We start from the raw sequence: 26,808 nt of genomic DNA, 5'->3' as shown, positions 1-26,808 counted from the left end.
CCACAGGCACTGCTGTACAAGGGGGCAAAAAATCATGTTTTTCCAGGATTTCTCTGCAGCTGAAAGAGAAAGTCCTTCGATAAAGTTTAAAAGAGGTTGAGGAACCTGGGCATCTAGTACTCCATGGGATATCCCGCAGCACTCCATTTCAGCCACGAGGACTCAGTTTATACATTTGACTCAGCGGAGAAAGCTAAAAACTTTGTAGACACTTTAAAATAGACCTGAAGAATACAGTTAATGTTTGCTCTCTTTTCTATCTTTCCCCATGTTTTCCTTTTTTTTATTCATTTCTTTCTCTCAATAACTTCCTTTTTGGAAAGTGGGGAAAAGTCCTTGGAATAAGTTGTTCTTTTTTTTTAAAATAACTGGATTTTCTGATGGGAAATTCTGATGGGATGTTCTTTGTTGTCTCTCCCCTTTTTTTTGTTTGTTTTGTTTCTCTTTTAGTCACAAGTAGGGGTGACATGAAGCCAGGGATGGGTGGAGTACTCATCCTGACTTAAGACTTTTTTCCTGTTCATTTAAGGATCATCTTTTTTTTCTGGCCTAAGACTGGGGCACAGTCCGGGTTCGAAGGAGTTGTGAAGGAGGGGATAGGTAGGGTAAGTGCCCCCTATGGGTAGAGGGAAGAGTCTTCCATTCAAGGTTTTATAGTTGGTTTTCTTTGTAGTTTTTTGGTAGTAAATAATTGTTTATAGTTATGATAGAACTATATATAAAAACTACTCTTCGACTCTATGAGTCTTTATTTACTTCTGCTCAGCAGTTTGTAAGCAGGGTTCTCCCTCCCAGGGGTTTAAGGGTCTCTGAAAGGGGATATGGCTAAGTGTCTTGTTAAATGGTGTACCTGGAACATCAAGGGAAGTCACTCGCCTGTTAAAAGGAAAAAACGTGCTTTCTAGCCTTAGGAGGGAAAGGGTTGAGATCACTTTGTTGCAGGAAACCCATCTTGATGATAGGGAACATCTGAAATTACAACAGGGGGGTTATGACCAGGTATGCTTTTCAACCTTTACTATTAAAAGTAGGGGAGTGGCGGTACTTATCCAGAAAAATCTTCCGTTCACATTATTAGAGCAGGTGAAAGATGAGCAGGGATGGTTTGTGATACTTAAAGCCCTGATACATGGGGAGGAATATGGCATTTTAAATGTCTACTGTCCTCCGGCTCATCCCCTCAAATTTTTGATAAGTGCTTTCTCTAAGCTGAGTGCTTTTGGAACACGGCACTTCATTATAGGGGGGATTTTAATTGTCTTTTGGATCCAACAATGGACAGAATGTTTTATGGGCCCCCAACTATTTCTTCGCAGGCCAAGCAAGTGGTTGACTTATGTGTAGAATTAAGGCTGGTGGATATTTGGAGATGTCTTCACACTACCGGCAGGGACTTCACCTTTTTTTTCAAACCCACATAAATGTCACATGAGGATTGACCTCTTTCTGGCTCCCTCGGCCCTTCTGGATTTGATTGTGGGTTGTAAAATTGGGAATATAATATCTCTGATCACGTAGCAGTATATTTGGAGGTTAAGGCCAAGAGTGAAGGGCTAGGTTTGTGGCACGGGCGTTTGGTCCCTTTTCTCCTTAAGGATTCCAAATTTGTGGAATACATTTTGAAGGAGTTTCAGGAATTCTTGACTATCAACTCAGGTACGACTAGTAGTCCATCTATGCTATGGCGACTACTAAGGCCTTTGCTAGGGGATTAGCTATTTCCTATTTGACTAGCCAGAAATGACAGCAGGAAGAGCAGCAGCGTCTACTTTAGATGCAGTTGAAAGCCGTCGAGGTGGCACATTTTGTGCGGCCTTCGGTGACTAAGCTACAGTGGATCACAGCCCTCTGGGCTGCCTTGAATTCAATACTGACACAAAACGCAAAGAAAGAACTTGCTTTTACTAGACAAAGGCTGTTTGAATATGGGGATAGGCCAGGGAAGTATTTAGTGTACCTGACTAGGAAAAAGCATGCTCCCCAATCCATTACTGCAATCAGAGACAGTGCCGGGGTCCTTACATACGTTGTTATAAAGATTAATGAGGCTTTTCAGAGCTTTTACTTTGAATTGTATTGGTGTGAAGGTTGCGAGGACAGAAGGGCTAAAATGGAGAAGAACCTGAACCTCACAGGGGTAACCTTGGAACAGACCTCTCTCCTTAATGCCCCCTTGATAGTTTAGACCTCTCTCCTTAATGCCCCCTTGATAGTTTAGAAAATACAGGAGGCAGCTAGGCAACTTCAGAGAGTGGGAAAGCGCCTGGCCCTGATGGTCTCACAGGTGAGTTTTATAAGGGGTTTATAGGGATTCTGTCAGTGCCGATGTTGGAGATGTACAAATCACTCATATGTATGAATGCCTACCACAATCTTTGAGAGAAGTTTGAGAGAAGCTAATATCTCCTTAATTCTTAAGAAGGGGAATGTTCCTGAGGATTGTACCTCATACTCTCTATTAAATTCATCTCTCTATTAAATTCAGATATTAACATTCTGTCCAAGATCCTGGTGCTGAGATTGGAAAGGGTGTTGCCCCATATTCTTAAAGAGGGCCAGACAGGCTTTATAAGGGGCCGTAGGTCCTCTAATAATATTAGAAGGCTGCTGAACATGGTCCAAGTTTGTCAGCAACGATTGATTCAGGGATTGGTGACTTCCTTAGATGCAGACAAAACATTTGACTGGGTGGAATGGCCCTCTTTTTCATGTCTTAGAACAGTTTGGGTTTGGTGGAGTCATTGCTAGGTGGGTGGAGATTTTATATCACCACCCTCTGACCACAGTCATCACCAATGGGGTGAAGTCTGGGAATTTTAGGATTGTAGGGGTAGTTGGCAAGGCTGCCCCCTCTCACTGTTGTTGTTTACATTAGTGATAGAGCCGCTGGCAGTGGTCATTCGTCAAAATGTCCACAAAACTGCTCCAGAAGTGGGATCGAGGGTACACAAGAGTACACTGTACGTGGATGACGTCCTTCTGTTTTTAATCAAACCCAATGACCTCCATACCCCATTTGACACAATGTATCAATTCATTTGGGGCTATTTCAGGATATAAGATTAACTTTGCAAAATCGGAGGCTATGCCTTTGGGGAACCTCAAGGATGTGCCAGAAGTTGAAGGTGACCCCAAGTTTCCTTTTAAGTGGTCACGGGCAGGGTTCCGATACCTCGGCATTTTTATTACCCCCATGTTTGATCTGTTATTTCGGACTAACTTTGCTCACTTGCTCGACAATATTAGGCGAGATCTCCAGAGATAGGAGGTTCTTTCAATTTCATGACTGGGCCGGATATCTCTTATTAAGATGAATGTTCTTCCTTGTTTGCTTTATCCCATGCGTATGCTCCCAATAATGTTTCCCAGGTTAACGTTGCAGAAGCTTATGGGGTGGCTTGGTTCCTTTGTCTGGCAGCGTGGGCAGCCCCCCCCCCCTTCAAACTTACTAAATTGCAGTTGCCTCAAGGAGGGGGAGGAGTTGATTTCCCAGACATCAGGAGGTATCAATTGAGTTCCCTGCTGTCATTTGTCTGTAATTGGGTTGGTAACGATCAAACTCAATATGGTAGGATATTGAGTCCTCCCAGGCAAAGTGCCCTCTTATTAACCTATTGTTCATGGATAAGATGAGGACAGTTATGGACCACTGCCGGAACCCCATTGTCATTAGTACAGTCACTGCATGGAGGGCGATGCATCAGAGTGAGGGTTGTTTATCCAAGACTTCGCCACTTATACCTATAGTTGGCATGCCAGGGTTCCTACCAGGGATGATGGATTCAGGGTTCAAACTATGGGCAACGAGAGGAGTTTCTAGTTTGGGAGGCTTGTTTGAGGGGGACGTAATGACGTCTTTTGAGCAACTGAGCCACAAATATGGGTTGCCCAGCAGAGATCTTTTCCATTTTTTTCAGGTTAGGGATTTCATTCAGAAGAAGACGATGCTTCTCACTAAGCCCTACAAGCCCGATACAGAGAGGTTGTTGCTACACTCCACAAGCACCCTTTTGGTTAGTGCCCTCTATCGCCTGCAGGGTGGCAGGGCCTGGCAGGATATTAACTGGTTATGAGGGGTCTAGGAGCAAGAGATAGGAGTGAAGATCTCTTCTGAAACATGGGAGAATACTTGAAAGATCTCAATCTGTAATAGGACATGCGCTACGCAGTTAAAAGTTCTGCTCAGGGCTCATCTGGCACCAGACCGTCTGGCAAGGTTTAAAAAAGGGGCATCTTCAATGTGCCCCAAATGTAAAATAAGTGTAGGTACTCTTACCCATTGGTTCTGGATATGCCACAGGCTCCGTGTTTATTGGAGCACTGTGGCGGGAGAGATAGGGAGGGTATAGAGGACTGAAATCAAAGTAGACCAGATATCTCTCCTCTTAGGTCTACCAAACTTACCATCTTTAGACGGACATGAGAAGAAACTATTTAATATTCTTGCATACTGTGCACGGAAGAATAGTCTGATGAATTGGGTGTCCGAGAACCCACTGGGCTTGCTGGGATGGCAGAAGTTAATTATGGAGCACATTCCCTTGGACTTTTTTTTTCATAAACATGGTGCACCATACAACAGACCATTTTTATAAGACAAGGCAGCCCTACTTGAGTTATTTGGATATAAATTTGTCAGTTATCTTAACTAGGGCGTTTGTTTAACCAGGATTTAAATTTGTCAAGCCCTGGGTCCTGGAGGGGGTCTCCTTCGTTAATACAGGTATATGTACACACAATGCTCCCGTTCCTTTGTTTGGGAGCTTTGTGCCAAGCATAGCTGTTCTGTATTTTGTGTTTTTTTTTGTTTTATTTGCTTTTTTTTGGTGTTGCTTTGCACAGTATTAGGGTTTGACTTGTATTATAGGGGAGGTTAGTAGACAGTAATTGTATTGCAATTTGTGGGGTTTTTTTCTTTTTATTATACTGATATTTGTTATTGATTGTATTTTTCAATAATTTTATATGTTTGTAAAGTTTTTTAAAAATTTGCTAATAAATATATTTACAAAAAAAAAACCTGTTGGACTATAACCTCATGTTGTATCATTTTTAACTTTGTACACCCTGTCCAACACCAGCATCTCCAAATCATAGATCATGTTGACTGTCAAAGTCTTGTCCCCTCCAAGAGTTACAATGTCTAAAACTAGGGGGGGTATGCATTTAAGGTGAGAGGGGGAAAGTTCAAAGGAGATGTGAGCAGCCAGCTTTTTACACAGGGAGTGGTAGGATTCTGGAATACTCTGGCAGGGTGTTGGTGGAGGCAGATACAATAGTGACATTTAAGAGATTTTAGATAAACACATGAATATGGAAGAAATAAAAGGAAATGGACCGATGGCAGACATAGGGATTAGTTTAATTTGGCATCATGTTCGGCACACATCGTGGGCTGTGGGGCCATTCTTGTGCTGTACAGTTCTATATTCTAACACATTTACAAATTTAAAGTACTTTGTGATGAAAACACTTATGTTAAACTAACAATAATCCTAGCTATATAAAATTTCCACAATGATTTACTGTAGAGTGCACTATTTACTTCCCTTATATGAATTCAAAAGAAAAAAGATAAATACCTTAAACTCTTGGTATGACTGTAACTCTATTCTTGAACTACAATGCATAATTTAATATTCATTGGCTATTCACTCTAAATATGTCTGATAAGTATACAATATTTTGGAAGGATGTTTTCCTATTTGTTACTTTATGAGAAAACCAGTTCCTTTACTGCTCCAAACACAAATCTATTTTGCATCCTAAATTTTATTTATTACAAATACTTTTTAAAAAAATGAATAAATATTTTGTAGATTTGTACCAGGTTTTCAGGTAATATGCTTTGATTAATTTCATTAATAGGGAAAATTTGATCCAGTTAACGTCAAACTCATCTGTGAACTTTGCAAAAACATTTTGGAAGCCCACGCCAAGCACCTTGGAAACTGTCACGATGCCTACATCCTTGATAATTCTCAGGTTCCTGCTGCATTCCAAGGGCCAGATGCTTTACTAAAAGATGGATGCAAAGGGACAACAGCTACCCACCCATTCCTATCATGGCTCCATTTTCACAAGTTAATTTGGACTCAGACTGGAGGTAAATACAATGCAGCCCATTCATTCATTGGAAGGCAACAGACAACCTCAAATGAAATTCCCAGCACGGAAATATTTGGGGATTTCTTGCAACACATTAATGACTGATTGTGCCACACAATCATTGTTATGTTGTACTCTGGACAACTGGACCAGGCAAAACGGGGATGGACAATTAAGGAGATGTGATAGCGGCAACATTCTGTCGATGAGAAAGAACAGGATGTTGAGCAAGAGGAACATCAACTTTACCATAATATAGAGTGAGGCAGTGTTGGGCACAAAATCACCGACTTAATACACACTTCCAATGGAACTGAGTTGGGTGAAGTCATCATACATTAACTGTAAATGTTGGAAATTCAAGCAACCCCTACTTATTGTCAAATGCAAAAGTAACTTGTTCTTTACTTGCTATTGGACAATACAAGTTACCTTTCAGAGCAGTTGGAAGGCTTCACAATATCTGATGCTTTGGCTTTTAAAATGACAACCACCGAGGGGAAGCAAATGGATTAAAAAGTAGGAAGTGGTCAAAAAAAGCAAGCTTAAGTCTGAATCAAACCAAGATTCAGTTCCTAAAGCTACTTCTCCCTACAGTGTGGAAACAGGCCATTTGGCCCAGCAAGTCTACACAAACCCTCTGAAGTGTATTCCATCCAGACTCATTCCCTTACCCTATTATTTTTACATTTCCCCTGATTAATGTACCTAACCTACACATCCCTGAACACTATGGGCAACTTAGCATGGCCAATTAATCTAACCAGCACATCTTTGGAACATGGGAGGAAACCGGAGCACCTGGAGGAAACCCACACATACGTGGGGAGAATGGCTGTGTGGAGTTTGCACAGTCACCCAGGTCCCTGGTTCTGTGAGGCAACAGTGCTAATCACTGAGTGACAGTGCCACCTGACTGTCAGAGATGCCGTTCAGTTTAACTCCAGCAATTTATTGGAGAAAGTAATCAAAATTGGTAGCTATTTCAAGAATGGGAATTTGTCAATAGCACCTAATTCTAAAATAATAGTTAACAGTGAACTTTCCAATATAAAAGAGCAGCTGCATGGAAAAAGAGAAGGCTGAAAAGACTAGGGTTTCAAGAACAGATTCTTACGTAACCATCAGTAGTTGTCACGGTCAGCTTTGTGCACAACGGTTCATACAAATCTAGAATGGGAGCATTCAGTGAAAGGCAAACTTCTAGAAAGTGCAATTTCAGTTATCAAGTTAGTTATTATACAAGTTAATTTGGAAATTAGATCATATGGCAGGTGCAGAAGACTACAGAGGCTACATTATCGCACTTACATATGAGTAAATTAATTAAATCTTTTCATTGTAAAACACCACAGTTAGCGTAATTATAATATTGAAACTATGCCATCTATGATGTCATTTAAGGCAGTAGTTTTGGAATCATTGCAAATTAAATGCAATATTATCTACTGTAGTTCACTGATGCAGGCTCTGTGCAGAGTATCAGGATGCATGTAATTACGATACAATTAAATGAGTTTACTACAAAAATATTAAAAAGTGAAAATAAATAATTCCAAATTTGTTTCCAACCATACACATGCAAAGTTAAGAAATTACTATTTAAAATAAATAAGTACTAACAGATGTGACAAATGTAAACAGTAAAGAGAAAGCATAATAGCAAAAATCCTAAATAAAACTTCAAGTACATGCATGTTTCTATTAAGAGAAAATATTTTTCTTCAAAATGTACAAGCTTCTTCAAATGTAAAGCACGGAATAAATTCCCCAAGCTCCCCGATGTGGGTGAACTTTAAAGGAGAGAAGGTCCTACATTCAAGCCCTCATATCGTAGTTATCTCATCTTAACTAAGTTGATAAATCGGACGTTGCAATTATTCGGCGTCCATGGGGTGGGGTTCAGGGAATCAGCAGTTATCCTATCTAACTTAGAGAGGGGGCTAGCTCCAAAGGCAATTCAGTAACAGGAAGCTGGTACTGAACCCAATCTCAGACGGGTATAGGGTGTGGTTAAAGGGGAGAAAAGAGCCCCAGCCCCCCACACACAAACGGTTAACAATTATTTTTTTTAAACTTTGCGAAGAAACCCGTTCTCTATTATGAATCATACCTCTTTTTTGCGGGTTTTGCCCCCGCGGCCCAGGATCACTTCTAGAAACTGATCTCGGCCGATCGGCGAAGGGTAACGGCTCGTGTACTATATCCATTCCATCGAACATTATCAGCTGGAACGGCCGAGGCGCGAGCTAACGGCCCCCACTGACCTCACCTCAGTCCCGCGCGACGTTTCCGTCCGCGCCGCTTCGGCAGCTCCTCCTGCCGTTGTCGTCCGTCCGATTCGATTGTCGCGCGAACCTTATCGAACCGCCCACCTCTAATGGTCGCAGAAACCCCGAGTTTCCCGTAGGCGACCACGGTAAATTAAGAGAGACGACAACATCGCGTCCTGTCAGCTCCTTCTGCTGAAGGATTAGGCTCTTGTCGAGATTCAGGGAAGTGAGCGAATCAATTTTTTTTTACACAAACGCAATGGCGAGTTTATTATTGGAGCTTCGCAAAACGGTTAGGAAGTTTTCGGATTTAAGTTACGATACTTTTGAAGGTTCTGTTTATGTATTTGGAGGATTAGTACTTTTGTTTTTAAGTGCTTAAGTGCCTCACCCTGTCAAAAGCAATATGATTATATGTTACTATATTTGAAAATAAATCTCGCTTTTACTTTTGACCTGAATTTCCTGATGTAACATTGTGGAATTGAACACGTTTAAGTGAAGAATGGATTTTTTTTAGTAAGGTATATTCTGGAATGAACGCATTACGTGAGAGAATGGTGGTAAAGCTTGGTACCTGTTTCTAAAATGGGAATAGAATACATAGAGGACAAATTTACAAGGCTTTGAATAAAAAATAAAGAAGTGGAACCAATTCGATAAATATTTTCGACAACCTACGATTGTATAAGTTAATGATTCAGAAGACGTTTTCTTTTAATTTTAGAAGTGCTTTTATGCACCATTGAAAAGTTTCTATTTCGGAGTTTGAAGTTTTATGAGAATAGTTCTGTGGGATATAGGTAAATTAATGTTATTTCTGCAATTCCATTTTACAAAGTAAAATGAACTCACACCAGTGTGTAATTGTTTTAGCCACGAGCTGAGTCAACAAGAATGGAAACGATGTGGAGGAAATATATAATTGTTTTTGTATTAGCTAAAATTGTATGTCAGAATGAGATGTGCCAGCAAAACAATGGTAGACATTACGGGTAAATAGATAAGATGTTGTGAGGGGATGAAGTTAAGCTAGATACGCCTGTACAAACAGTAGGTATAAACATCTGCTTCCCACTTTTACAAAAACACAGGAACAAACCCCAATTAAAAGGGTCATAGGGATCAGAACAGCCTCGGGAAAGGCACAGATGAAGGGGGTAGATAATGATGAAGAAAGAATATGCCCAACAATGACCTACAGCAGGATGAGGTCAAACAGCCTCGTGAGGCCAGAAATAAGCATTTTGTCACAGACAAGGCCGGATAAGGCAAGAGATAAACAGGGGTAATGGGGGTCGGTCTTAGGGAAGTGGACGATGTAAGCAGGGGAGGAGCGATGTAAAACAAAAGACATCATATCATATAAATATTATGTATGAATTGAACTTGGTGTGTGTATGTCCTCTACCTTATAGGCACTGGACATCTCACCCACTTGCAAGTGTAAAATAAAGGACACTGCTGATTCAGATTTTGTCTCGGACTGCAATTATTGAGGTGTGTGAGCTTTGTTTCTCACAGTTCTGAAAGTGAATCCATGAACAGGAAACATTAACTGTTTTCTCTGCATAGATGTTGCCAGACCTGCTACGTTTCTCCAGCAATTTCTGTTCTAGTTTGTTTTTTATATCTCTACCGCTAATCATTAAATGGACTCAAGACAAGATTACTGACCGTAAACTATTACAAACAACCTCTAACCAGTCCTATATACTAGTTGGTGTCAATTCCACATGGCTGCAGTAGTGTCACAAGAGAAAAAATGCACAAGACGCAGAGGAAAATTAAAAATTCAAGTTTGTTTTTCCCACGTTAACAGCGTTTACAATTTTAAAGCATGCAGTCAGTCAGCCAGCAGCTAAAATGTAATCACAGACAAGAAGAGTCATAGGGTCAAACAACATGGAAACAGACCCTTTGATCCAACTAGTTCATACCAACCATATCCCAAACTAAACTAGTTTTACCTGCCTGTGCTTGGCCCATATCCCTCTAGATATTTCTTATTCATGTACTTATCCAAATGTATTTTAAATGTGTATCCACCACTTCCCGTGGAAGTTCATTCAAGCCTGAACCATTCTGTGTTTAAAATAACATTGCACCTCGTGTCTTTTATATCACTTTGTCCTCTCACCTTAGTAATATGCCCAGTAGTATTGAAATCCCCCATCCTAGGAAAAGACACCTACCGTTCATCTTATCTATACCCATTATGATTTTATAAACCTCTGTAAGGTCACATCTCAACTTCCAACTATCCAGCCTCTCTTTATAACTCAAACCCTCCATTCGTGGTAAATCTCTCATGAACCCTCTCCAGTTTAATAATATCCTTCCTTCAACAGGGTGACCAGAACTGGACACAATACACTAATGTCCTGTACAATCTCAGCATAACATCCCAACTCCTATACTCGGAGGTCTGAGCGATGAAGGCAAGCTAACTGTCTTCTTAACCACCCCATCTATATGTGAACAAATTTCAAAGAATAGTGTACCTGAACCCCTAGGTCTCTTTCACAACACAACCCAAGGCCCTACTTTTAATTGTATAATTTAATTGTATAAGTCCTGCCCTTGTTTGTTTTACCAAAATGCAATACCTTGCATTCATCCAAATTAAACTCCATCTTCCACTCTTCAGCCCATTGACCTTGTGGGATCATGTTCAAATAACAACTGAAATCGGTGAGTGGTGAAAATAGTCTCTTTATTCGTCAATGTCAGTAACACAAGTTCGAGGTGGCAATAGAATCCCAAAATACAGTTCTTACAGTAGTGTCTTTATATACAGTTCTTACATACTAAAATTCCATCACTATGCTATTACATTGTTTTACCTATAGTACACAAAGGTTTGAGGGACTTTTTTTCTGGGGTGACAGGAGATGAGTTAAATTGCTGTTAAATGGTGGCTGAGACTTCTGATGGGATTAAGGGTGTCTGTCCAGTCTGCTTGCATAATTGAGTGTTAGTCCTTTTGTCTTTAAATTAGTAAATGTTAGGAAAAATGTGTTTCTGAAAAGCACAACAGGTCAGGCAGCATACAAGGAGCAGGAGAATCGACGTTTCGGGCAGAAGCCCTTCTTCAGGAATGAGGAGGGTGTGTCAAGCAGGCTAAGATAAAAGGTAGGGAGGAGGGACTTGGGGGAGGGGCATTGGGAATGCGATAAATGGAAGGAGGTTAAGGTGAGGGTGATAAACTAGAGAGGGGGTGGGGTGGAGAGGTCGGGAAGAAGATTGCATTCCCAACGCCCCTCCCCCAAGTCCCTCCTCCCTACCTTTTATCTTCGCCTGCTTGGCACACCCTCCTCATTCCTGAAGAAGGGCTTATGCCTGAAACGTCGATTCTCCGGCTCCTTGGATGCTGCCTGACCTGCTGCGCTTTTCCAGTGACACATTTTTCAGCTCTGATCTCCAGCATCTGCAGTCCTCACTTTCTCCTAGGAAAAATACTAAGGCTATAGACTCTAAATAAGTTAGAAATTAATAAAAAATATAAAGTATGTTACTGCAGCTGGCTTATGAGATTTGCCACTGTGAGTCTCATTCATTCATGCAATTTGATGGAAGAGCTATTTTATCAGTTAATAATCCCACAGGGTGGAAACAGGCCTTTAAGCCCTACAAGTCAACACAAACCCTTGGAAGAGTAACCCACCCAGACCTATTCCCCTACCCTTTTACCATTTATCCCTGACTAATGCACCTAACCTACACATCCCTGAACACTATGGACAATTTAGCGTTGCCAGTCCACCTAATCTGCACATGTTTGGATTGTGGGAAGAAACCAGAGTACCCGGAGGAATCCCACGCAGACACTGGGAGATTGTGCAAACTCCACACAGACACTCGCCCTCTATCTGTGTTCACCTATCCTGACCTCGCCTCCCCATCCCCACCCCAGTTAAGGGGATAGTGGCCCTGTTAAAAGGTATTCAACACATACATACTAACTAGGGAAACTGTCGGGTGTTCTGTAATCTATTCAGATCTGGAAGATGGTTGGTAAGGGCTGATTAATATTATAATGTTTTGTGGAGACTTGATGGGGATAGTATTGTTTATGATATTGACACCTATTCAGTGGTAGCTTTTGATGCAGAATTTTTTTTTAAACTGCAGATACCGGAATTGGCACAGATGATTTGGACCAAAGAGTCTGTTTCCTTGCTGCACATCTCTATGACTATGACAAGCAGGAGGCTGGAAGAACACAGCAATGAGGGTGCAGAAATCAACGTTTCAGGCGTAACCCTTCTTTAGGAGTTGGGGTGGGTGTAAGGGACTACAGATAAAGCAGGGGTATGGGGGAGGGTGTGGACCGGAAGTTGAAGTAGGGATAGGTGAACACAGATAGAGGGTACAACCTGATTGGTAAGTGGGAGGAATGAATCTGGTTGGTAGCTGGAAGGAAGGGTCAATCAGAGGAATGGAAGGAGGGGGCAGGGCTGAGGAGGGGGTGGGGCTTGGAAGGGAGCTTATTTGAAATTGGAGAACTCAATGTTGAGTCCTGTGGGCAGGAGGCTGCCCAGGCAGAAGGTGAGGTGTTGTTTCTCTAATTTGCGGTCTGATTTTCTGTGACAATGGAGGAGGCCTAGGTTGGTCATGTCAGAAAGGGATTGGGAAGGGGAATTAAAATGCGCAGTGACTGGGAGGTCAGTTTGGCCTCTGTAGGTCCGACTGAGCTGCTTGGTGAAACATGCCAAGTTTACATTTGGTCTCCCTGATGTAGAGAAGACTACGTAGGGACCACCAGATACAGTAAACTAGGTTGGAGGAGAGGCAGGTGAATCTCGGGACTAGATAAGGTAGTTGTAGAGAGGATGTTTCCACTGGTGGGTGAAATAGGACAACAGGGCATAACCTCAAAACTAAGGGGGAGCAGATTTAGGTCTGAATTGAGGGTTGTGAATCTATGGAATTCCATGCCCAGTGAAGTAGGTGAAGCTCAGTAAATGCTTTCAAAACTAAGATAGATAATTTTTTGAACCGTAAGGGAATTAAGGGTTGTAGTGAGAGGGCGGGTAAGTGGAGCTGAGGCCACAGAAAGATCAACCATGATCTTACCGAATGGCAGAGTGGGATCGAAGGACCAGATGGCCTACTCCTGCTCCTAGTTCTTATGTTTTTATGTTCTATAATGTGAATTGTTTTCAAAACCTCAATATTTATTTCCCTTAATTCTCTAGCCTCCATTTCATTCTCCACAGTAAAAGCTGGTGCAAAATGTCTATTTAATATTTCTCCCATCTCCTGAGTTTCAACACAAAGACAACATCTTTGATCTTTAAGGGGCCCCTAATCTCTCTTTAGTTGCTCTCTTGCTCTTAATGTACTTGTAGAATCCCTTTAGATTATCCTTAAATTTATTTGCCAAGGCTATTTCATATCCTGTCTTTGCCTTCCTGATCTCCCTCTTAAGAATGCTCCTATATTCTTTATATTGTTCAAGAAATTCATTTGAACCCAGTGTCTATATCTAATATATGATTTTTTTTTATTCTTGCCTAGAACCATAATATCTTTATTCATCCATTGTTCTTTAATCCCACTAGCCTTACCTTTCACTCGAACAGGAATATAATTACTCTGAATGCTCGATATTTCACTTTTGAAAGCTTCACACCTATTAGATGTCCCTTTACCTGCAAACAGTCTATACCAATCAACTTTTGAAAGTTCTTGTCTCATACCATTAAAATTTGCCTTACTCCAATGAAAAACTTAATTTTTATGGAATGTCTATCCTTTTTCATAACTATTTTAAAACAAATAGAATTATGATCACTAGACACAAAGTATGCCTACTATCACTTCAGTCACTTGCCCTGCCTTATTACCCAAGAAAAGGTCATGTTTTGTGCCTTCTCTAGTAGGAACATTTACATATTGATAAAGAAAATTTTCTTAAACACATTTAACAAATTCATTACCATCAAACCTTTAACACTATAGTAGTCCCAGTTAATGTTTGGAAAATTACTATTACAACCTTATTATTCTTAGATATATCTGAGATCTCGCTACATATTTGTAACTCAATTTCCATCTGGCTATTGGGGATCTATATTACAATCACATCAAGGTGATCATTCCTTTTTTATTTCTAATTTCAACTCCTATATTTTCACTAGATAATTTTTCAAAAATATCTTATCTAGTGTAGAAAACAGAGTGTGGTGGTGGCAGGTTGCCTTTCAGACTGGAGGTCTGTGACCAGTGCTGTGTCACAAGGATCAGTGCTGGGTTCAGTGCTTTTCGTAATTTATATAAATGATTTGGATGCAAGCATAAGAGGTATAGTTAGTAAGTTTGCAGATGACACCAAAATTGGAGGTGTAATGGTCAGTAAAGAAGGTTACCTCAGGTGACAATAGGGTCTTGATCAGATGGGCCAATGGACTGATGAGTAGCTGATGGAGTTTAATTTAGATAAATGTGAGATACTGCATTTTTGAAAGGCAAATCAGAGCAAGAGTTATTCACTTGATGGTAAGGTCCTCGGGAGTGTTGCTGGATAAAGACACCTTGGAGTACAGGTTCATAGTTCCTTGAAAGCGGAGTCGCAAGTCGATAGGATAGTGAAGAAGGCGTATGAAATACTTTCCTTTATTGGTCAGACCGTTGAGTATAGGAGTTGGGAGGTCATGTGGCTGTACAGAACATTGGTTCGGCCACTTTTGGAATATTGTGTGCAATTCTGTTCTCCCTCCTATCGGAAGGACATTGTGAAACTTGAAAGGATTCAGAAAAGATTTACAGGGATGTTGCCAGGGTTGGACGGTTTGAGCTATACGGAGAGACTGAATAGGCTTGGGCTGTTTTCCCTGGAGCGTCAGTAGCTGATGGGTAACCTTTATAGAGGTTTATAAAATCATGAGAGGCATAGATAGGATAAATAGAAAAAAATCTTTTCCCTGGAGTGGCGGAGTCCAGAACTAGGTTTAGAATGAGAGGGGAAAAATTTAAAAGGGGCCTAAGAGGCAACTTTTTCACACAGATGGTGGTGTATGTATTGAATGAGCTGATGGGAAGTGATGGAGGCTGGTACAAGTACAAAATTTAAAAAGCATGTGGTTGGATATATGAAAAGGAAGGGTTTAGAGGGATATGGGCCAAATGCTGGCAAATGGGACTAGATTGGGTTAGGATATCTGGTTGGCGTGGATCAATTGGATTGAAGGGTCTGTTTCCGTACAGTACATCTCTATGGCTCTAATTGAATTAAAAAATGACTGCTCTTCAAGTGGTCCAGCAGACAGCTTTCAATCTTCCTATTAAAAAAAGATCTCATTCCAGAGTCATTTCCATGTAGGTCTCTCCAAAAGCTCTGTAAACACAACTCCATTTAAAAAAAAACTCTCCTCCATGATTTTAAAAAAAGTCTTTAGCGATGTTAAAAATAATCTCCCCTTTTACACATATAATTTAGAGGGAAATAAACCGAGCCATCCATGTGTAGGCCTCCCCAAAAGGTCCGTTAACAGAACTCAGTTTGAAAAAAAAGTGTTTTCTTTTTGCTTTTTGACTATAAATGAATCAAAATAAATCAAGTTAAAAATCTAACACTGTTGAAATGTAATAACTGTAAGAAATCTAGAAGTAAGCCTGCAATCTCAGGAGCAGCTGCAAGATCCATGCTATTCTCAGTCCACCATTTTGGACAGGCAGCACCAAATCAGCAAACTCAGTAATCAAAAGACAAAACTTAATTCAGAAGCCGTTAAGGATCACCAGGGCTAGATTGTGGGGTAGGAAAATGGTGAAAAGCTAAACCAAGAAATCACAGAGGTCCTAATGAAAGTGACTCTGTATGTAACAACAGAAGACTCCAGGAGACAGCTGGAGAACCCAATGGAAACCAGTACATAGATAATAAAGAGAAAGAAAGGGAGTGTAAAAACAAGTTTCACCTCTAATGAACATCACTGTCATCAACATTAGGCTCTATAAGGCACAGCTGTAAGGAACAGTGAAAGAGACAGAAAATAAATTTTGACTGGAGTTTGTGTTTGGGAAATCCTGAAAAGTTGTTAAATCTGAAAACGAGTACATTTAAAGAATTATGAAAGAGTCCAGTAGAAAAAGGCAAGCCAAAAGAAACTAAAGATTTTAAAGGACTGGGCATTGTTAATTAAGCCACGATTTCAGTGGAAAGATTTATAAAAGCTTCATCCATGCATCCAAAGAACTTTATTTCACAAATGTGTAGAAGAAAATGTTTTACTCTGAAAAAAATGTCCATTTTATCTAGGAAGAAGTAGCAAAACTTCATCTTTGCTAAAGGATAACCACAGAAGAAGCAGGTAGCTATCATTTCTATCTTGGAAATGTTGTGAAATCCTCTTATATGGTACAAAAACAGCCAGTAATATAACTTAGATTTAATGAATTCAATACATAATGGTAGAAATACAGAGTTAAAAGGACTGGCAAATAGAGTAATAAACACAACATTGCTATGATACAAGTCTAGAAAGCACTCCAGTCATTCAATTTAAATAGCATTGGTGAATACAAACTTAAAGAATAGATTTAAAACCACAATGAAATCAGAGGTCTAAAGTGCATTTACAGTTTTTAGATTGATCAGTTTATGGAGAACAAATAGAAGATGACACCATATTTCCTATGGATTCAAGATTGGAGTTCACGATGGCAATGGGTCTTAAAATGCAACATTGCCTTGAAATCACACACTAATTTGCAAAAGTAGGACACAAGACAAAACAAGAGAAAAAGGTTATATGCAAAGAGCTTAATATGGTCGAGAATCTCTTTTAGGAAAGGCAACCAAGGCTTTTATGAGGGAAATAGGAGATCATGATGAACTGGGTTTCACAAAGACTGTTTATGTTTTTGAGTATCCTGTTACATTTAACCTTGATACCAATGCCAGGACACTATCCCATCAGATCAGTTGCCATGGCTAAAGAAACAAGCTACAACCTACAAAGGTGAGACTACATGGCACAGGTGAAATACCTATCATAAGTATAGGAATGCTACAAATTAGAATGCAACACAAGGAAAATAAAGCAGGTGAAAATGTTTACATTGTGCACAATCAATATCCTCATTTGAGTCTGCATGCATGTTGCTATTTCAGCTGTCTGAGGAGCATTGAAGGAGTTTGATTTCCTGCAGAGAATAACTGATCCAAACAAACAGTTATTGACCATATAGTCAAGGGGAAGCTAGTAGAAGATTTCACTCGGCTTCCTAGACTCATGACAGAACTCAAAACAGAATCTAACAAGATTTCCTACCATGGGGTAAAAGGAAGAGTTGATACAACTGATAAGAAATGGTGGCCAGCAAACCAAAATTAGATTACCCGTGCTTGACAAAAAGAATAAAATGACCAAGACTATGCTACCATTTGCCAGCATTGTGTTGATGGATGGCCAAACCAAAAATCCAGCAAGTTAGCTGAAAACATGTACTTCAAACACAAACAGCATTTCACAATGGCTGATGAGTTACTAGTATGTGATAAAAGACATTCATTTGGAAAGCTATATTGAAAAGGGTATACCAATAATGTTTGGACATCGCCAAGTGTACAAACAGGACTTGTCAGTGTGGTGGGTAGAAATTTTAAGCAGTCAAAGATTTCATAACTGATAGCAAAGTCTTTAATTATACAATATTGTCAAGTCTGGAAACACCCCAGTATTCTGAAGTGGAGCAGAAGGTAAAACGCAGCAAAATGTGTGAGGAAAAACAAATACAGAAAATGAGAATGAGTGTCAGAACCATTCAGAATATTTCACTGATTATCTTCAGACTACAGACCAGTCAATGCCAATGCTGAGTGAGCAACAGTATTTCACTAACGCAACTAAGAAAAAGTTTACTTGGCCACAATGTGTGACTGAAGATGTCCAATCTAGTCAATAGATTGAGGGGGATATAACTTAATGGGAGCCAGAATAATGTTCATTGACTCAGAACATATTCAAAAATAAACTACCTGGTCTAAGCTTTCAAGATCCTGCTAAAAGGGGAGGGGTGGGGTTCCTTTTACAGTACAAATATGATTGCCTGAGCTGGAAATTTAGGATACTGTAAGGAGGAAAGTATTTCAACAAAAAAAGCTGTCTTCCAGGAAGGAAATTCAGGAGATTGAGTCCTCCAGACAAGGTAATGGTCAACACCAACATCTACAAAGAATGAAATCCCTAGTGAAGGGTTTTTAAAAATCTCCTGTGGAAAAGTGATCAAAGATCAGAAGCAGAGTCTACAGTGTCTAAGCAAGAGGCCTGCTATTTGTCGGAAATCTGAAGAGAGTGCATTCTGAGAAAAGGGTTAAGTGTACACACCGCTGAGTGAGTCTTGTCTGTACATTTGGCAATATCCGAGTAATACTGGCATATCCTTTTCAATAAATCTTCCTAAAGGAGGTCTTTCATCTTTTACCAGCAATTCATCAGTGATTGTGAAATGCTTTTTGTGCTTAAAGTATATGTTCTCAGCAAACACATTGCCTGCATTTGTAAAGATAGAAACTTCAGAAAAATTGGGTGCTGGTGAATATATGGTTTTAATAGATACATGAGTTAACCATGAGAGAGAGAGGTTTGAAAGAGTTATTTCATAAGGTAATGGTTCTGAATGGTTTAATATTAATGTTACAATTGCACTACTCATTCTACAATGTCACACACAATCTGGGTAGAGATGAAAAGCTCTGTTCTAACTTGCAAAGTCTAATAAATCTATGCCCACATGTTCTGGAATTTGGGCTAGTATTAAATATCTCCTTTGGTCACCAGTTTATTCATTCCGTTAAGGATCTTAAGCAACTAAACAAGATCATCCATTTAACATTGTAAACACCCTCCTACCTTTAAACTTGCTTTATAGCCCAGGTGTACAATTCTGTTTTCTCAACGTTTGTATTCTATGTAAGCCAGGATGTTGTCGCTGTAGTAGGGTACCCAGAGTTGTATATAATGCTCAATAAGAAGGAAAATTAGTTCTTTGTACACTAATCTACATATCATGTACTGTTTTACCTCTTAAGCTATACTTTGCGTACTTCAGTTTAGTTTTTAATGAATGCACAAAGTGCTGATGGTTTAAAGCAATTTTCCATTGAAATCCCAGTGCCTCCCCCACATCTCTTTCAGTGTAATGGCATTAATAGTGTCTTCACACTGTATTGATTAGAGTATTGTGTTGTTTGAAATGTTGGTTTTTTATTGAAGTGTTGACTATGACCCTATCTGCCAATAAGAGTTGATGTGAAATATCCCAAGAAATTCTAACAATTAATCCTTATTTAAATATCACTAAAACAGATTAGTTTGTGATTTATTTTTATGCTGTTTTGGAATTCTGCTGATCACAAATTGTCTCCCATAGTGCATAGCAACAGTAGATACATTTTAAAGTTATGCAACATATGTGATGCATTTTGAGAGCTCTGTCAGTGTGGGCGAAGTGCTACGATATGTGAATAGAATTTATACCCCCTTAGCCAAAAAAAGGTTAAAGCTGTGTTTGCAGTATTAGTCAGTAGATATGACTGTTAGAAATGACTTCAACCATTATATGCTGAATTACCTTGTCTGCGGGTTAGTTAGTTCAGTTGGCTTGCTGGCTGGTTTGCAATGCAGTTAACATCACTAGTGCAGATTCAGTTCTTCTCACCAGAGATCACCATAAAAGCTCCACCTTCTCAACTTTACCCCTCACCTGAGGCATGGTGATCCTCCAATTAAATGGGGTGGCACGGTGGCTCATTGGTTAGCAGTGTTGCCTCACAGTGCCAGGGAACTGTGTTCGATTCCTGCCTCGGGCGACTGTGTGGAGTTTGCACATTCTCCCCATGTCTGCGTGGGTTTCCGGGTGCTCCGGGTTCCTCCCACAATCCAAAGATATGCAGGTCAGGTGAATTGGCCATGCTAAATGGCCCATAGTGTTGGGTGCAATAGTCAGGGGTAAATATAGGGTCTGGGAGGGTTGCTCTTCAGATGGTCAGTGTGGACTTGTTGGGCCAAAGGGCCTGTTTCCGTACTGTAGGGAATCTAACCTAATCTAAACTCACCATTAGTTGTCTCTTTCTCATTGCCCACAGTGACTTTCACTTCATGCTTGTGTAAACGTCAATGTGATGGAAAAGTCTATGCCTGACCTTTAATCTAAAAAATAAATTTTCATGTGGAAATCAATCCAACGTTTTCACAGAGAAGGACTGTTAAGTGAATATGATAGTGATTGAGAAAGTAGAATCAGGGAGGTAGATACAGTTCTCTACAGTTGCAACTGGAAGCTCTGGTCATGTTATCCACTCGGTGCCAGTATTAGGGATATCTCAGAATGGAGAAGAAGTGGGTTGAGGGGGAAGGATCTAATTGTCATGTTCCTCCTGGAAACCAGCAGAAGTAGATATTCTCCTGAGTAAGTTTGAGGAGTTAGAGTCCAAATTAAAACTCAGAACACCAAAGATAATCAAGTCTGGATTGTTACCTAAGACACCAACTAATTGGGTCAAGCAGATTAGCGAGTGAAATTTATGGCTTAAATGTTGGCATTGGAAGATTTTGACACATGAGACATTAACATCAATACTCAAGACAGAAGTAGTACAGATGAGCCTATTTAAACCAGGCTAGAGCTGGTATTATGGCCAATTTTATAACAAGAACTTTATTTGGGAGATTAACTTTTATTCACTGGAAGTAAAATTGCTTCCTCTTTAATTTGGCAGTTCTGTTCTTCCTAAACTGTTATACTTTACATTTGTAAATTTTAAAGGGTCATTTACATATTATACTTTGTTTAAATATGCCCGGTCAAGAAGCCCTGGTATAAGTTTGACAGGTAAAAAGGTTAGGAGAAAGTGAAGACTGCAGATGCTGGAGATCAGAGTCGAGAGTGTGGTGCTGGAAAAGCATAGCAGGTCAAGCAGCATCCGAGGGGCAGGAGAATCGATGTCTTGGACATAAGCCCTTAATGAGGAATGAGGCTTGTAGGCCAGGGGCTGAGAGATAAATGGGAGGGGGTGGGGCTGGGGGGCAAGGTAGCTGAGAATGTAATAGGTAGATGAAGATGGGGGAGAAGGTAATGGGTCGGAGAAGAGGGTGGAGCAGGTAGATGGGAAAAATGATGGACAGGTCAAGAGGGCAATGCCAAGTTGGAAGCTTGGGACTGGGATAGGGTAGGGGGAGGGGCAATGAGGAAACTGGTGAAATCTACATTGATCACGTGTGGTTGCAGGGTCCAAGAGTGGAAGATGAGGCGTTCTTCCTCTAGATGTCAGGTGGTTAGGGATTGGTGATGGAGGAGGCCCAGGACCTGCATGTTCTTGGTGGAGTGGGAGGGGAAGTTGAAGTGTTCAGCCTTGGGGCAATGGAATTGGTTGGTGCAGGTGTCCCAGAGATGTTCTCTGAAACAACCTGCAAGTTGACGTCCTGTTTCCCTGCTGCACAGGAGACCACATTGGATGCAATGGATACAGTAGATGCCATTTGTGGAAGTACAGGTAAATTTCTGTCGGATGTGGAAGGATCCTTTGACACCTTGGATGGAGGTGAGGGGGGAAGTGCGGGTGCACGTTTTGCACTTGTTGCAGTAGCGGGGGAAGGTGCTGGGAGTAGGCTAGTGGGGGGTGTAGATCTGACAAGGGAGTCGTGGATGGAATGGTCTCTCCGAAACACTGGTAGGGGTGAAGAGGGAAATATATCCCCAGTGATGGGGTCTGTTTGTAGGTGGCGGAAGTGACAGAGGACGATTTGTTGTATATGGAGGTTGGTGGGGTGGAAGGTGAGGACATTGTTGCATTGGGAGGGGTAGGGTTCAAGGGCAGAGCTGTGGGAAATGGAAGAGTTGGGCTGGAAGGTGCAGGAAATGGAGAAGAAAAGGTTAACAAATAATATCAAATGCTTTATTGAATATAAAAAATTCTAAAACAAAAGACTTAGCAAACTAAAAAAGTAAACAAAAGGTTATACTTATCAAAGATACAGAACTGTTGTTAACCTGGATGGCCAATCAGACAGTTTTTTTGTCCCCAGGGTCAAAATACATGCATACTCACAGGAAACTTGAAGCTCAATGACTGAGTTAACTGTTCTGAGATCAACCACCATGCAGAAGACCTGAGATTGAGTCTGTTCCCAAAAAATGGGTTGAACTGGCCAAGACAGGGATTCCCCACAATTGTATATAAGACCAATGAGTACTCGAGAAAATGGTTCTCTGAACATTTTCATATCTAATTTTGTAGTTAACCAGCTCCCCCATTAAAAATTATTCTAACAATCTAATTTGTTAAGAATGTGATTTAATTGATTCTGTCCACTTGCACATATTGTCTTAAACATGAAGACAATGGAGTTCTCTAGTGTGTTTACCTTCCCTTAACAGGGATAGACCTCATTTCATTAGTGTACTGATGGTGTGGATGATACGGTTCTGGAAACATTTTGTTTCTCTCGCATTCCTGCAGCCTGCTTTTTGCAGCACAAGCATGTTTAATTAGAAATTAAAATAAATTATTTTATAATTTACAATAAATTATATAAATGAAAATAAATAATTACATTTTAAAGAAGAAAGTATATTTGAAGAACTAATATAAGAAATCTATGTTAACTACTGATTATTAATTACTTATTCTTCAATCATAACATACTTGACTGCTCCTACAATCATCTGCTACTGATTGGTGGCTACTTTATTATATTAGTGATGCTGAATATTAAACTAGCTCTCTCAACCAATTACCTCATATTTCTGCCCCAGTCTGCTAGGCGCTGAAATGCAGAGTACTTAATTTTTTTCCAATATTCCATGTTCGTCTTAATCAATGATGCACAATTACTGTTACACTTGTCACAAAGCTAGTCTTCCTTTTCCTGAAAGCTGTTTCTTTTCTCAAAGATACTATGTCCTTGGTTTTTTTTCAGAAGGGTCGTAAACCACTCAGGCTCCGAACTGACTGTTTTGGTACAGAGATGAAAGATCTTTTTGTTTAATGTAAACAGATGAGATTTTAGGCCAAAGCTTATGTTTTAGAAGTGACCTGTATAATGAAAGGTGAGTGGTCAGGCCTAGAAACTGGAGTCTTGGTTGAGTCAGTTCAGCAGTAGGCTGCATGGAAATAGGCTGCTAGACTCTTTGTCCTTCTGCCCTTCTAACTTCGACCTGTAAGCCTTTGTTTCATTTTTACCCTGTTTTTAACAGGGTTTGTTTATTGGGACTGTTATGTATTTTTGGAACAGCATAATTAAGTCTAGTTTGGATAGACTGAATTCTGTGGGTATTCTATATTATGTTCTTTGTGTTTCATTCCATAATTTTGTGAATAACTTACTCTGGGTAATTTTCACAGTACACTTAGCAAAACAAATTGCAAAGTTACAGTCTGAGCTGCCTGTTTAAGGATGTTTTGAGTGGTCTAGCCAAGTCCATTACACACACACTTTCTCTCAGTTTGTCTTTATCCATATTGCTACACTCTTCTATTCCCTTTGATTTCAAAATCTCCCTTCACCCAAATTTTGAGCTAGCCTCTGTTAGTTTAAAGTCCCTTCCATAAGCACTTAAATTTAAAGTAAGTGTGTAAGAATGTAGAGAACTGACTCAGGTTGATTGGATAAATAGTTTCAATGTTATGGCAGTAAATAAACAGTGGGAAACATTTTTTAAAAACAATTACATAAGAACTGGGAGCTGGAATAGGCCATCTGGCTCTTCGATCCTGCTCCGCTCTTCAAAAAGATCATTGCTGACCTTTTCGTGGCCTCAGCTCCACCTGCCCTCTCACTATAATCCTTAATTCCTTTACTGTTCAAAAAATTATTTATCTTCGCTTTAAAAACATTTACTGAGGAAGCCTCATTCACTTCACTGGGCAGGGAATTCCATAGATGCACAACCCGCTGGTTGAAGAACTTCTTTCTTAATTCAGTCCTAAATCTGCTCCCCCTAATTTTGAGAGTATGCCCTCTTGCCCGAGTTTCACCAACCAGTGGAAACATCCTCTCTACTTCTATCTTATCTGTTCCCTTCATAATTTTATATGTTTCTATAAGGTCCCCCCAGTCTATTCCATCTCTCCTCATTAACCAACCCCCTCAATGCCGGAATCAACCTAGTGAACCTCCTTAAGATTAGATTAGATTACATTACAGCGTGGAAACAGGCCCTTCAGCCCAACAAGTCCACACCGACCCGCCGAAGCACAACCCACCCATGCCCCTACATTTACCCCTTACCTAACACTACGGGCAATTTAGCATGGCCAATTCACCTGACCTGCGCATCTTTGGACTGTGGGAGGAAACCGGAGCACCCGGAGGAAACCCATGCAGACACTGGGAGAATGTGCAACTCCACACAGTCAGTCGCCTGAGGTGGGAATTGAACCCGGGTCTCAGGAGATGTGAGGCAGCAGTGCTAACCACTGTACCACCGTGTCCTCTGCTCCCCTTCTAGCGCCTGTACACCCTATCTTAAGGAATGAGACCAAAACTGCACACAGTACTCCAGGTGTGGCCTCACCAGCACCCTACACAGCTGAAACATAACCTCTTTGCTTATAAACTCAATCTGTTTAGCAATGGAGGACAAATTTATATCTGCCTTCTTAATTACCTGTTGCACCTGCAGACCAACCTTCTGTGATTCATGCACAAGGATACCCAGGTCCCTCTGCACAGCAGCATGCTGCAATTTCTTACCATTCAAATAATAGTCCTTTTTACTGTTATTCCTACCGAAATGGATGACTTCACATTTATTAACATTGTATTCCATCTGCCAGACCTTTGTCCGCTCACTTAAACCTTCCATGTTCCTTTGCAAAGTTTCACAGTCCTCTGCACACTTTGCTCCACCGCTCATCTTCATGTCACCCGCAAACTTTCATACACTACACATGATCCCTAACTGCAAATCATCTATGTAAATTGTGAGTAATTGCAGTCCCAACACTGATCCCTGAGGCACATCACTAGTCACTGATTGCCAACCAGAAAAGCACTCATTTATTCCGTCTCTTTCCATCCTGTTGGATAACCGATCCTCTATCCATGCTAATAAATTACGTGTAATATCTTGCATCTTTATCTTTTCAGTCTTTTGTGTGGCACCTTGTCGAATGCCTTTTGGAAATCTAGATATACCATATCTACTGGTCCCCATTGTCCACCATGTTTGTAATGTCTTCATAGAATTCCAAAAGCTTAGTTAAGCATGACCTGCCCTTCATGAACCATGCTGCATCTGCCCGATGGACAATTTCTATCTCGGTGCCTTGCTATTCCTTCCTTGATAATAGTCCCAAGCATTTTCCCCACTACAGAAATGAAGCTAACTCATCGATAATCCCCATCTTTTGCCTACCTCCCTTATTAATCAATGGTATCACTTTTGCTGTTTTCCAATCTATTGGAACTGCCCCAGAGTCCAGTGAATTTTGGTAAATTACCATAAGTACATTCGCTATTTCTCCCACCAATTATTTTAGTACCCTGGGATGCATTCCATCAGGACCAGGAGACTTGTCTATCCTTAACTCCATTAGCTTGCCCAACACTACCTCTTTTGTGATAATAATTGTTTCCAGGTTCTCACCTACCTTCGTCTCTTTGTCAAACTACTGGCATGTTATTCGTATCCTCCACTGTGAATGCCTATTCAATGCCTCAGCCATTTCCTCATATCCCATTACTAAACCCCTTTCTCATCCTCTAAAGGACCAATGTTTATTTCAACCACTCTGTTGCATATATTTATAGAAACTTTTGCTATCTATCTTTAGATTCTGAGTGAGGTTTTTTCTCAATTTATCTTACTTATATTTATAGCTCTTTTTGTGGCTTTCTGTTGACCTTTGAAGTTTTCCCAAACTTCGAGTTCCCTGTTGATCTTGGCCACTTTGTATGCATTCTCTTTCAATTTGATAGCCTCCCTTATTTCCTGAGACATCCATGGCAGATCACTCCTTTTCCTACCATCCTTCCTTTTCACTGGTATATGCTTCTGCTGAGCATTTTGAAAAATTGCTTTGAAAGTCTTCCACTGTTCGTCAACTGTCCCACCATAAAGTCTTTGTTTCCAGTCTACTTTAGCCAACACCTCCCTCATCCTATTGTAGTCTCCCTTGTTTAAGCACAGGGCCCTAGTATTTGATTTTATCTTCATACTTTCCATTTGTATTCTAAATTCAACCATATTGTGATTGCTCCTTCCAAGAGGATCCCTAATGATGACATCATTAATTATTCCTGTCTCATAACACAGGACCATATCTAGGATAGCTTGCTCCCTCATTGGGTCCATTACATATCGTTCAAGAGATCTATCGCGGATACATTCAATGAGCTCCTCCTTAAGGCTACCCTGACCGACCTGTTTTGACCAATCGACATGTAGATTAAAATTCCCTCATGATAATTGC

At 40.4% G+C, this 26,808-nt stretch overlaps 1 protein-coding gene and 1 long non-coding RNA gene across 4 annotated transcripts in view; one reads left to right on the top strand and one right to left on the bottom strand.

The window, feature by feature from the left end:
- Positions 1-8,567, bottom strand: part of disc1 (DISC1 scaffold protein) — a 131,903-nt gene extending 123,336 nt beyond the window's left edge. For all 3 annotated transcript variants that reach the window (XM_072559664.1, XM_072559655.1, XM_072559646.1), the window contains exon 1: positions 8,222-8,567. In XM_072559664.1, the coding sequence (XP_072415765.1) occupies positions 8,222-8,330 (109 nt within the window). In that variant the 5' untranslated portion in view covers positions 8,331-8,567. The remainder of the gene's footprint in view (positions 1-8,221) is intronic.
- On the top strand, positions 8,433-12,804 carry LOC140464512 (uncharacterized). Its single transcript, XR_011954939.1, has 3 exons — positions 8,433-8,673; positions 9,800-9,881; positions 12,516-12,804. It is a non-coding gene; the product is annotated as an uncharacterized lncRNA (long non-coding RNA).
- The last annotated feature ends 14,004 nt before the right edge of the window (positions 12,805-26,808 follow it).

This window comes from Chiloscyllium punctatum, chromosome 3 (genome assembly GCF_047496795.1).
Source record: "Chiloscyllium punctatum isolate Juve2018m chromosome 3, sChiPun1.3, whole genome shotgun sequence".
Taxonomy (NCBI): Eukaryota; Metazoa; Chordata; class Chondrichthyes; order Orectolobiformes; family Hemiscylliidae; genus Chiloscyllium; species Chiloscyllium punctatum.
Note: the sequence above shows the minus strand (reverse complement) of the source record. Positions and strands in the feature narration are given on the sequence as shown.